At 30.7% G+C, this 14,039-nt stretch overlaps 1 protein-coding gene across 38 annotated transcripts in view; it reads left to right on the plus strand.

Annotated features, from left to right (window-relative positions):
- Positions 1-14,039, plus strand: part of LOC145286304 (CUGBP Elav-like family member 1) — a 425,113-nt gene that overhangs the window by 159,190 nt on the left and 251,884 nt on the right. For all 38 annotated transcript variants that reach the window (XM_080135208.1, XM_080135214.1, XM_080135207.1 and 35 more), the window contains exon 3: positions 3,421-3,465. In XM_080135208.1, coding sequence (XP_079991334.1) covers positions 3,449-3,465 — 17 coding nt within the window. In that variant the 5' untranslated portion in view covers positions 3,421-3,448. The remainder of the gene's footprint in view (positions 1-3,420; positions 3,466-14,039) is intronic.

A 14,039-nucleotide genomic window follows, 5' to 3' on the forward strand; every position in this document is an offset into this window, starting at 1 on the left:
GAAAATTCTGCTCTCCCAAAAAAGAAGGCACTTGTGATTGGAACAAAAATAAAAATTGTTTTAATCCAGAAAGATTTTTCCCTCACAGCCAGAGGACAGAAAGGATTATGCATAGTATCAGGATGAAGACTACACTTTTTACTGTTAACCAATGAAATTTGTTGTAGAAATTGAAATGATCAACTATGTAAGTGACAGGGTGCTATCAACTGCAACTATACATATATATGAAATGTCCGCATTATTGTCATTATATTGGCATCACAATAAACAGATATTGAGCACTGAAGGAAAGAAGTATGTCATATTTTTTATTTTACTTTTAACAAAAACATTTGTTGCTTATCTAAGTTGATGTAGGGAACAACAATGTATGATGTGTTCCCATAATTAGTAAAAGCGGAAGTGCTGTTCAGTCTCACATCTAAATTATTGACATGACATCAAATTATTATTTACTTTGATTCAGGTTACGAAGCTACTCACCATGAGTTACTTCAGTGATGCATTTGTTTCTCAGCAATTCCATGCGTGAACATATGGATTTTATTTTGTGGGATCTGAATTGTTTAGAAATTTGAAAAATAATTGCAATCAACCAAATGTCTTTATTGGATGAGCCATTGCACATAGCCTCATACATTTTTAAAAAGAATGTAACCTAGTTTTACAAGATTCTGTTCAAGTGGACCGTTTTTTTTTCTCAACAGAAAAATTGTTTTATCATTTTATCATTTAAAAAAATTCAATTTTTTTTTTTTAACTTTTAGTTTTTCTTTACTTAAAAATATTTGTTGCGTTCTGAGAGAATATTTCTTTTTTTGCTGCAGTATAAAAGTGGAATGCCATCTTATATCAGCTTGAAAACTGAAGAGTGTGAAATGAGCAGTTATTGATTTTCAAATCTTGTTTTATTAGCTTTTTCTTTATTTCCTTAATAAATAGAAATAAAGGGAAACTTAGAATTTACTAATGCATTTGAGAAAAGATTCTCTTCACTCTCTTTTAACACTAGACAATTTATTTTATTTCTTTCACACACCTTTCTCCTCTCTCTCACACACACACACACACACACACACACACACACACACACACACACACACACACACATATATATATAAGAAGTATACTCATCCTAGAATGGATAAAATTAATTCACTAAGCAGTTTTGTGCCACTTTACAATGATTAAAATCAAGATATAATGCTATTAAACCTTATTTCAAGAATGCTTATTCTAATTTTGATAAAAATGGGATGTTCATATTATCCTTTCTAAAAAAAAACAAAATATTCCAAAGAAACTGAAATTTAGGGAATATTTATGTCTTGATATCTGATTGTTAAAATTAAGCAAAAATTGGAATCCTCTGATTTTCTATTTCTTCCTGTTTGCATTGAAAATCAATTGTAAATCAATTGTTTGAACCATCTGTTTTTGCTGTGAAATATTCTCTTTTGCTCTTGATGCAATTAACTATTTTAGGTTAAAAAATACCACCAAATCAAATTATTAAACTGACCATCTTGAGTTAATATTTTTATGCATAACACAGTTAAGTAAATCGGTTAATGTGCTCTCAAATATGTTTTTAGTATTAGTAATAATAATAAACTTGTATGTTGTAATTGTGAGAATATTTTGCGACATTTTGCTATGTATGTCGCCATCAGGCTAAAGAGAGAGAATGTTCTTGTAGAGATTTTTCTTCAGGTTTTGCATTATTTAATCTTTATTGAAAATAAGTTGCAATGGATTGCAGATTTATATAAGTGCATAATTGGCTATAACAGATTAAATTTCATTTATATCAATTACACTAAATGCATATCTCGATTTATCATTTAAGTTTTATTTTAAAGTAGTTTAATGATTAACCTGATACATTTCATTTTCCGTGTATTTTATCTATAAACTAAAAATATGCGAAGAGTTAAATGCTCTATTGCATTTTTTGTTTACTAACAAATTGTTCACACAATTTTCTTTCATGTTTCCTCCTATTTAAAAAAAAATATTACTTGCCCCCCCCCCCTTTTTTTTTTCTTTTTTTGAATTTTTGAAGACCTTGAATATTTCTGTTCAGAGAATCAAGGTTAAGAATGGAAGGTTCAACCTCACAAGTTTTGATGGCATCTTTTATTATAGTATAATAAATTCTATTATCACTTTGGAATTGCATCATGAGAAAGCTCACTCTCCCCATCTAACATTTAAAAAGACAAATTAATAATAAAAAAAAGACATGAATCATTTTTTCTAATTCCTTTTTTTCTTTATAATTTGATATTCTGTTGTATTTATTCGGCTTCTATTGGAAATTGAATCTCTGTCAGATTTAAATAGGAAATCTTTTCTTCCCTTTTTCTTTCTTTGAAAATGATTTTTCTCTGCACACCTGAAATGCTTTACATATTTTATTCATTTGTTGTCTTTCATTTTAGACCTACATTGCATGATGACATGCTCCCTTGTCTATTTGTTTACTATACAATCATAATGACTGAATAAATCAAGTCAGAAAACGGACAATCTTTATTCTGATAAAGATTTAATACGTTTCTCTTTTGTATTTCTCTCATTCATTGAAGTATTCTATCCATTGAAATAAGATTAAATATAAAAACATTAAAAAGTACTTTTAAAAAAATTATTTTAAAGATTAAAGGAGTTAATATTTAAAGTAGATGCTAGTTTTATTTATAACTAACAGATCACCTGGCGTTGCCCGGTTGTAAAATATGCATAAATATTAATTCGTACGGAAACTGAGACATGTGCTTGTGAGTATGTTTTTTCTAAATGGTTCACTTGTAAGTAAAAAAATTTGTTAAAATACTCGAGCAAGCTGAGATTGAAACCAAATCCTAAAAACAGCAAGTTGAATACGATAACCATTAGGCCAGCTTGACACATTTCTTAACATAGCTAATCTGTTATGTGAACAAATCATGCATGCACATTTGTGAAACAGTTGACAAACAGGTAAAATCCCGATGACCCCACTTCCCATGTACACTTTTTCAATTTTGACCCCTTAACAGCCCTTTTTTCCGGATGAAAATCAATTAAAATGTTTTCTACATGTCTGAATATCCTATATACCAAACTTCAAGTCTTTATATCAAAAATTATTTGAGTATATAGGTTGAGAAATGTCCTTACACACACACACGTTCTCACTTTTATAAGTATATAGATTGTGTTATTATTTTGTGGATAGTAATAAACTCTTGAAAGTTATAGGCAGTCAATAAGTTTCTGCTAAATGTTTGTAGACTTAAAAGATAGATTCTGAATTTTGCAAGATTCCCACTGTTTACTGTAATTGTCATTTTCATAGAAAAATAACTGATCTGAAAATTATATAAATCTTACATTATGAATCTTATGTTTTTGTTTTCTTGTCTTTTCCAGTTAAACTACAATAATTACAACAGTCACCATGATGGAAGAAGAAAGGTAAAAATCAATGATTTGTTTTATGTCGTCATTTTTTAAAATTTTTACTTTCGATATTTTCGAAAATTGGATGTATTTCATATCTGATGAGAACGCTAACCTTTTTGACATATACACAAGTAATAGCTTCAGGACTGTTCACCCACATCTTATAAGGCATACTCCAAGTTGGTTTTAAATACTTTGTCCTTATAACTAATTCTTTTATATCTTCTCCCTGTACGTAAGAGGGGTGGAAAAGAAAGGTGATTTTATTAATTTTGAGTGTTAATAAATAGAAGCAAGTGTTAACATAATATAAAAGTAGGTCAGACATGTACTACTGTGAGAGAAAATGGGAATGATGTATACAAATTTAGCAAGAAGCGCTTTACTTGAATAGTTTATTGCAAAGTACGGTTAAATAGAATAATTAAAAAATATTTTTTTTTAAAAAGATAATTCAATTCCAAAACTAAGGAATATTGTAGCATGTATTTGTATAATAAAAAAAATATACATTTTAATTGCACAAATACATACAAAATAGCCTTAGGTAAATGAAGCCTAAGAATAATGAGAGAAGATGATTATATATATATATATATATGTCATGTGGATATATAAGGATTGGATGCTAAAAATTTTGCCCATAAAAGTTTATATTCCTTTTAGCTGCCTTCGGTGATAAATACACTGTCAAATAAAAATATATCAATGTATTTTTGTTTTATCAAATCTAAGGTGCATACATTAATATTCAAGATAGATGCACATATGTAATATAATAATTATAATTTAGTAAATGTTTTGAATTAAACAAAACAATATATTTGAACAATTGTTTCTATCCATTTTAAAACTATATTCTCTGAATAATAAAGTGTATTTTTTACCATCATAATCTTTCTCTCCCTCTCCCCGCCCGCTCTCTCTCTCTCTCTCTCTCTCTCTCTCTCTATATATATATATATATATATATATATATATATATATATATATATATAAATAGTATTAGAAAATTGTAAGTAAAATAAATTATTTCTTATTTAATTAAAATCTAAAATTTTATTTTTGGTTTTCGCAAAGTTTATTTTGTTTTAGTTGATATAGATGTTATCTTTATGTTGGATAATTCAGGTTTTTCTAAAAAACTATTAATATGACTCTTGTCAAAAATAATGATCATTGCAGATAGTATAGTCCCAACCAATGCCAAGTTTGTGGCAGTTTTTAAAAATCGTCAGAAGTTTTTATGAATGTACACACTATTTTTATTTAGATTAACTATAAGTAGGTGTTTTAGGTGGAGCAGCATTTTTTTTTTTTATGAAATCGCTTGAGATAAGGCATGAAGCCACTTGATGTAAGGAGCTAACAAGAATGAAAGATGATTATCATAAAGACAGGAGATTCCTATTGACCTTAGTTTTGTAAAGATCAAGGCTATATAGATAGGAGGAAAGCTGTCAAATAAAGTAATTATCTGAATTTTTAACATTTGGCTTCCTCCATTTTTTTTTTCTTGGCATTTTCTGTCTTTTGACAGAAAAGAGTAATCCTCTGAACAAATGTATATAATTCTATTGAATATATCTTAATCTCTTGATATTGTTCCACTCTCATAAGCATAACATTTACACTGTAACATATCGATGAACATGCTTCTCTCTTTCTCCCTCTCCTATCTCCACCAAACGCATTGCATACCTATTTCTATTTTCCATATTTGAATTATCACTTTTATCCTTAGATTTGTGTATCATGGAATAAAATACAAAAAATATTTTATATTTAAAGCACATTAATGTTCAGCGCACTATTTCTTTGAAGTACATGTATTTCAATATATTTGAAGTCTCCTGTTTTAAAATTTGATACATAAGTTCCAAAACTAAAACCTCTCTTTAAAAAAAAAAAAAAATTATTATTGAAGAGCTACGGAAACGGGAGTGGTACCATTAAAACTAGCTACTTTTGTACTCAAGAAATTATTTTTCTACATAATCAACAACATTCTCAATGCAATTTTGATGGGAATTCAATGATGCACATCTGCTTTTGACACACATTATGCTTTCTTAGTCTCACAGCGTCAATATCTGCAACAGAAAGATGAAACTTTTAGATCATGAATGCATAAGTTCAGTCATAACAATGTAATTTGCAATCCCTTCTGATCCATTCAGGCAGAATAAAAAAAAATAGAAGCCATTATTTTTGGAACACCTCTTATGTGTGTGTGTGTGTGTGTGTGTACCTACCTTAATTAAAACTACAGTTTTCTGCTTTTTCTTTGTATTTCAGTTGCAAAGCAAAATGTTATTTCTTAAATCTGAGTTTAAATTGACTGATGTTTCTATATTTGTAGTTAAAGTGTTATTAAATTTAATTATTTTCTCGTTTTTATGGCTTTCACAGGATTTGATTAAGTTTTAGTTTAATCACCTATGAAAAATGCTTTAAATTCATATTTCATTACAACAGATTCATTTTGTGACTTCAATCATGAACACATAGGTAATTGTTTTATTGCTAAAGCATGAGAAGATTTTCCTAATTGAACCTTCTAGACGTTTTCTCTTGGTTGCTTCATTTCCTTTCTTGCAAATAAGCTGATTATATATTTCAATTAATAACACCAGCCAACGGTTTCTTTGCATCAAGTTGCAATTGTAGTTAAAACAATTGGAAAATGAGAAGATAAATCAGATCAATTTGAATTTGGGAAGTAAAAGTAATCCTTTTTTATTCTTTTTCCCCTCTATTGAAAATATATGAGCAAATTATTTACTGCTAATCAAACACCATTTAGTCTGAATAAATTTTCCAAATAAATAAATTGACCGATTATAAAATAGATTGGTGACTCCACAGCTTTGTTTTGAATTTACAGAAAAATAATTTGAATTCACATTTTTTTTACTTTTTTACTTTTCACACATCTCATTTTATAAATAAGTGTTAAAGGAAATTTAATGATTGCAGCACTTTCCTTAGTTTCCGTTAACTCTATTTTATTTTTCAATTTTTATTTCTTTGAAGATCTTGCAAATTTTCACTTGTTAAAATTTACTTTCTGAGAATTTTCGTATTTTTGTAAAAGAAAAAAAATTAAACTAATGAGCATCCTTTTTTTTTTTAAATTTTTCAAAGAAAAGCTATCAAAAGTAGTGCTTTAGTTTGTTGGTAATTTTATTCATTTTATTTTCTTAAATCGATAAAATTCACGGATTAAATTAGAATTGAATCAATATATCTTTAGTATTTTTTTTTAATTAAAATAAACTATGCTGGTTTTTTATATTTTTAAAAATTTGTTTTAATGACTTAAGTGCAATTTAAATGGTATGAGAAATCCATTTCATTTCAGTACAAATTCTTTTTTGCTATGTCAATTAAGAGAATTATATATAGACTCATTGTTGGTTCAGAGGATTTTAAAAATCTCTTCTGTCAAATGATTATCTATAAATATAATGTAGAATGCTGATAGGAAGTTATCACTAAAATCGTTAAATTAATTTGGTCTTAATATAAAGAGGGCTAGACGAACGAGTTGGCATTGTCTGCCATTAAATCTTGTCCAAAGTGTGTGTGTGTATATATATATATATATATATATATATATATATATATATATATATATATATATAGAGGTCAGTTTTAGAGGGTAATTCTTGGCCTGAAGACATAATCTCCATAGCACAGGTGATTACAGAAACATGTATGCACATATGTGGCCATCAATGTTTGTATAAATAAATTTAATATACCTGCTCTGTTTACTCATTGAGCACTGTTTGGTAGACACATGTTGTTATGTTGTTTCATTGGATGTACTTCTAGGAAACTAAACTCTACTGCCATAATATATATATATATATGACAATGCCAGGGGTTGGCTTGGGATATCTCCAGGCTTAGAAATGTGAACAAATATAGCCTGAAATAAAGCAAATTAGTTCCTATTTAATAGGGGGGGGGGGAAATCACCTGTTTCCAGATGATTATTTTTAAATGTTGACTTGATTAACTATCCTAGTATGCCAGTGATATTTTATCACAATGTTTTCTGATGATGGGAATAAGATCAAGAAGTCAACTCATGCATTTGAATAAATGTACTTGTTTTTTTTTTATTCATAAAATTTAGTTTTTGCGATTTTTCAACAGCAGTTTTCAAAGTATTTGCTGAATTATTTGCCAAATATTCTATGGTGTGTGTGGGAGGGATGGTGGGGACGGGAGTGTTTGACTTCTGTTTTATGAAAAATGTCAACATCTGATTTTGACATCCCGTTTCAGTGATGGAAAAATCCAACTATTGTTTGGGTCGGTTTCAAAAATCTCTCATAACTTTGAATGGGTATAAGATTATTTTTTAGTGCCTAGCACCACTGTTGGTCATAACTGTTTGAAAAAAAAATGTTCTATATATTTAGCATTCCTTCTAGTTGGATCTTTTTTTTTCTATAAGGTACTTCTGACTATTGTCAAAAGGAATTCACATTATGTTCATAGACGGCACATGACAAACCTAAGTAACCATATGCATCTAGAAAACTGTAACAAACATTACTGCTAAGTAGATGGTATTGTATAAGTTGGATACTTGTGTTTAAAAGTGCAATAAAATCATTAAATTTATAGTATCTTAAATATTCTAAATTATACTGGTTTCAATTTTTTGATAATGCTCATCGTCTATTAAAGTTTTCATTCAACCTATAATCTTGTCTTCCTTTACAGGAGAGAGAATTAAAATTTGTATTTTAATATATCTTTTACATGTTTGCTGCTTTAATTGCCATATTGTTGTCGTGCATATGTTTGTTTGCTTTTAAATATAAGATGGATCTCACTTCAGCTGATTAATGGTCCTCATTTTTTTTATGCTTGTCAGATAGAATTAATGATAAGCAGTTAAGATGATGCTAATGATTACAATAAATTTCTCATTTCTAATCATTTACCCTCTTTACAAACTGTTTTAAAATGAATTTTATTTGATTTAATTATATTTAGTAAATGATCTGTTCAGTGTAATCTTGTGAGTTTTCTGGTGCTGGTGCAGAATCCGGATTGTGCTGAAATATTATTTAGAAACCCATTCTTAACATGGTGAGAGGATGTTTTATTTATTAAACAATTTAATAGTCAAAAGATGCCATAAAAATACATTTTTAATTTAAAAATCATATCTACAAATAGCACGGTCTGTAGTTTGTATAAATACCAGTTTTCTTTTTATTTTTTTTATTCATGCTTACTTTAATCAAATTTACTTGAATATAATTTTTCTATCATCAAAACAATATATGGATAAAAATCGGTTAAAGGTCCTTATTTTTCTTTTATACTTGTTTTCGAACCGTGTGTTATTTATCAAATACACATATCAGATTGAGATTTTTTAAAACTTGTTTTCTTGTAAGTTTAATAGATTTTCTTCATCAACATTCAAATTCTTAATTTTAACAATGGTTCTCATTTCAATTATTTTCTATATTGTTCTTACCAACAAGCACGCATTTCGACATTTCTACTGAATTCTGTTATATTTCTTTACAAAATGTTTCTGCTAACTAAAATAGACATGTAAAAGGGGGAAGAGAGAAAACCTGAGTCAGTTGTGGAAATATTATGGATTGAATTTGGTGTTGATTGAAGTAGCATGTTTTTCCAATGTACATGCAATAATACAAATAATAGACAAAATAAGCCCATAAAAATATAAGATTACAATTTATTTTATCACCAAATTAATTGTATTGTTTGAATTACTGTTCTCAACATAAGTGTTGTTTTTGCAACGTGTTTTGGTCAATATGATCCACCATCTTCAGGTGTATCTGGTCGAACTCAGGAGAGGGGGTGTCTTTTTGTCGAACTTAAGAATCTGCACCGAATTTCGAATGGAACACTTTTTTAAGATTGTACATTTAGAAATAAAATTTAAAGCTATTAAAATTTATATTAGACTTGTCTGTAAGAACCTGTGTTATAGTGACTAAAGTACTTGGTAAAATTTAATTGTAAAGTTAAACTTTCCTGAAGATTGAAGGTTCACTCCTCAGTGCAGGTGACACTCAAAGATACAATTGAAAACTACTTAGGACTACTCAGTCATGGCTGACAGAATGAGAGCATGTTACCCTCATGAATTAAATAAAAGATTTCGTTTGAAATTATGTGCAGATTCTTAAGTTGACTAGATTCCTGAGTTTACCAAGAAGGGCGCAAGTTACATCGACTGAAACATTGTGTAAATGAGATTCAAGATGAGAACTGTAATCCTAAGAATTCAAATAAAACAAAACATTTTATAATTATGTTTTTGTATATCTTTTAATTTATGAGTTTGTGTATAAAAATAATTAAATCATGTTAAAAGAATTATGCAAAATACAAATTCTTATTTTAGATTGAAAAAAAAATGTTTTAAAATTTAACATTTTTAAGCTACATTTGAATTTTAAAATAATAAATTTTTTGTGAAAATCAAGTTTTTACATTTTTAAAATAGATTGTTTGAATTAAGCCATGTAATGAAAACTAATAATGAAACCTAATAATCTCCAAAAAAACTGCTTTCCTGCTACTTGTTAAAGAGTCTCTTTCACAGATAAGTATTAATAATGAAGTCCATTCCAGACACAAGTCTTGCCAATTATCTTCTTTTTTTCTTAAGTGTTGTAACCTTATTTAAATATCTCAATATCTTAAATACAAAGGAAGAATGCCAGTAACTTCATAGCCACGGTCTCTCGGTGCACTGTTCTAGTTATTAGTTTTGACTTATTGGTAAACATGAACAGGGTTTGACATTTAGCCACTAATAATCCACCAGTATTTGATTTGAGATGCCATATCATAAGTGGCAAGTGGAGAGTTTCTTTTTCAGAGAATTTCTATTGAAGAGGATACTGATTTTTTAGTTGAGAATATTTCTAGGTATTTATTAGAATCTTACACCTTTATTTCATTTATAAGAAGCTTTGTCCATTGGGTCGGTCCATCATAGTTCTGTTTGAACTGACATTTTGACTGCTAAGCATACATATTGAATAGACACCTTTAGAATGGATTCGTTGTTTCCTTAGAAATATTTCATATTCATTTTCCCTGCTTGTATTTAGTATTCATAGACTTTTAAATTCTCAATTTGAAAACAATTTTAGCTCCTTACATCAAGTTGTTTCTTCTTTGTTTTTTATTTTTTGTTTTGTTTTTTGTTTTGTTTTTGTACATGGTGGTCACCACTTATCAAGGCCCGGAAGCCACTCGGGGATAAGGGTTATTGTGTGTCTAGTAATCAATGGGATAATATCGTAGTAATCGTTAGTATTGGAGATTAGATGAAGTGTCTTAAGGGGGTCATCAGGTATTTGTTTATATTGAACTTGAAGACATCCAAGTTGTAGTCAGGTGAGAAACAAGCAAACGGAAGAGAGTTCCACAGGCGTGCACTTTTAAGAAAGAAGCTTTGTTCATGGAATCTACGTTTTGATTTAGGCACAGATAAAGTCTGAGAAAAATTGACAGTGGGTTCAGCTAGACGGGTGTTTATCGTGAAAGATTGGCGAGGAGGGGACCAGAGATTGGAGCTCAGACAAGCACTTACTATGGAAATAACGATAAAACAAAGACAGGCTTGCAACATCTCTTCTGTGGGAGAGAGGTTGCAGGGTAGAGAAAAGGGCATCCCCCCACTAAACCACAAAGTCTATTTTGTACTCTGTCAAGACAGGATAGGCTGTTTTTAGCAGCTCCTGCTCAGATATGGCAGCAGTATTCCATCCTTGGATGTACTTGGCTTTTATATAGATAGAGAATTGCATCAGTAGTGAGATATCTTCTCGGTAGAAGGATCCCACCATTTTTCCAGCGACCTTGCAACAGACTTGATGTACGTGTTCCATTTCAGATCAGGAGTAAAGGTCAAACCTAGAAGCTTGTCAAAATATGGAGCCTCCCCAAGACGAGAGCCATTCATTTCAATTGATGGCAGATGGGGATCAGAGCGTTTATGATGTAAAGATAGGAGCTTGGTTTTAGATGCATTAAAAGTAACCAGCCACCTCTTCCCCCACTGAACCACACGCTCAAGATCAGAGGAGAGAGAATCAGAGAGAACTTTGTCATTTACGGCCTTTGATGTGTTGCCGTAGATGGTCGTGTCATCAGCATAGATGTCAACGAATGATTTAAGTATGTGTTTAGGGAGGTCATTGATGCAGCAGGGACTCTAGCATTAATACTGTGGGCCTCTGATTTCTGCCCATCAACCACTACTCTTATGAGCCTATCAGAGAGAAATGATTTAATTATTTAGAAAACATTTCCAGTTATATCATAGCTGGAAATCTTGTGAAGTAGGCCTTTATGCCATACCTTGTTGAAGGCCTTTGATATGTCAAGAGCAATTGCCCTAGAAAGGAAGCCTTTGTCAAGAGATTCACTAATCCTATGAGATATAACCATTAGCACATCTGCTGTAGATCTAGTGGAACGGAAACCATATTGCATGTTACTAAGAAGGTTATTTTTGCTAAGGTGATTGACTTCTCTATTTAATAGATTCCAGCAGCTTACTCATGACACATAGGAGACTTATTGGTCTGTACTGAGAAGGAGATGACTTATCACCTGAATTTTTAAATGCAGGGCATACTGATGAGATTTTCCAGGGTGTTGGAAAGCACTTCTCCTTAAGGAAACGCTTAAACAGTTTTGTAAGTATGGGGGCAAGTTCTGGTTGAAGCTTTTTCAACATTATATATGGAATGCCGTCAAGGCCAGTTGTTTCACTGGAATCAAGGTTCTTGATTAGCTTGGCGACCTCACGCACAGATCTTTGTATGTTGCATAACGTGTTGTCTGTTATAGGAGGAAATACGGAGAGTTGATGGCCTTTGTCACATAGGTTGGAATTAGCTGCAAAGTTTTTGATGTTGACAAAATGACCTCAAGTCCATTGATGATGGTTGGGATAGAACGCACACTTCTGTTCAAGATCCTGTTTGTTATTTGCCAAAACTGGTGGGAACCAAGCCGCTGCTCAGCTACTTTGGATTTAACAGACTGAGCATATAGCTGTCTTGCATTTTTTATTACTCTTTTGCAGTGGTTGCCGGCAGTCCTGAAAGCCGCTTTAGTCTCAGTACATCTATTTCGTTGGTAGCTATGGAAAAAGTGATTTCTGTGTGCGATGGCAGCAGCACATTCTGGGGAGAACCATGGCTGGCTGTTTTTTGGATGGTATGAATCAGTCTATGCCCACAATTAACCATTCAGTCAGGTCTGATACTATAGAGTACACATCCTTTTTAAACATGGAATGCAGAGGTACATCAGATATAAATATATGGAAGCTATCCCAGTCAGCCATAGAGTATCGATATATTTTACGGTGGAGAGGTACATCTGAAGACTTATTACATTTCATTTTTATCTTAACTTATACAACCGAGTGGTCTTAGGATCCCAGAGATAAAATGGAACATGAACATACCCTGTTTAGAGTGATTTCCATTTAAAAAATCTGTAAATGCCACAAAACTGATATTGAGTTTTTGAATCTTACATTTTATCATTATTCAGTTTAATGTTCAGTTCACATGCTGTTATATGTTGCATGGTTTCATGTGAAAATGTGCAAACTGATTTGTTTAACAATAGCTCAAGTTTTTGTTTATATTTTATCATGGCCAATAATATTTGATGCAAAAATCTATAACGTTAACATTAACTTTTAATAAAAAAGAAAGTTTTCTGTGTAAATAACTACATTCTTTCTTCATGTGGCCAGTGTATACAGATATATTTGCTTCAGCCAATTATTATATATCCATAAAAAAATCGTCTTGTCTGTAAGTCGAGGCCCATGCTTGGATCAATTATGTTTCTACCATTTGCTTAAAACCACTTTTTTTAATGCTGATATCTGCAGCTATATTTAGATCTGATTGATTCATCTTCTGAAGAACTTTCTGGCATCTTAGAACCATTTACAGAATTCAGAATTAACTCTCTGTCCCCCCCCCACTCTATTTTGTTCATCTTTCCTGCTATAAATTACTTTCTAAGACGGCATTTTTCTGAAACCATTTTATTGTTTTTGTATGCGTGTGCATAGGGAATGAGTACCCCAGTGGATTGTCAGTGATTGCGTTCCACTTTAGTTTTTCTTTTGGTATTTTTGACCAAGTAACCTTCCATACCTTTTACAAGGTGCTTGCTGTCAATATTTCCATCACACGTGGGATTTTACTTTATTTTGTATTTCTACAAGTCTGATTCTTTCAATAATAGTAGAAACGGGCAAGGAGGAGGAGAGAAAAGTATGGATAATTGATGACTACTTCAATGTTCGCAGCACCTGCTTGTATTGCAAGTACTATGCTGGCTTTTAGTTTTATTCAATGTTTTTGGTATGTTGCTGATTGCTGGTTGGTTGATAGAGTAGTCATCTCTCTAGATTAAGTATTATTAAAACGCCCATTGTCATTCTATACTCATTAGGAATAAGGAGTACAGATTCTAACAGTGGTAAAAAAAAGTTTGTCAGTTTTCTTCTGTATAATTATGGT

The sequence above is a fragment of the Euprymna scolopes genome, chromosome 10 (assembly GCF_053919585.1).
Source record: "Euprymna scolopes isolate OS-2025 chromosome 10, ASM5391958v1, whole genome shotgun sequence".
Classification (NCBI taxonomy): Eukaryota; Metazoa; Mollusca; class Cephalopoda; order Sepiida; family Sepiolidae; genus Euprymna; species Euprymna scolopes.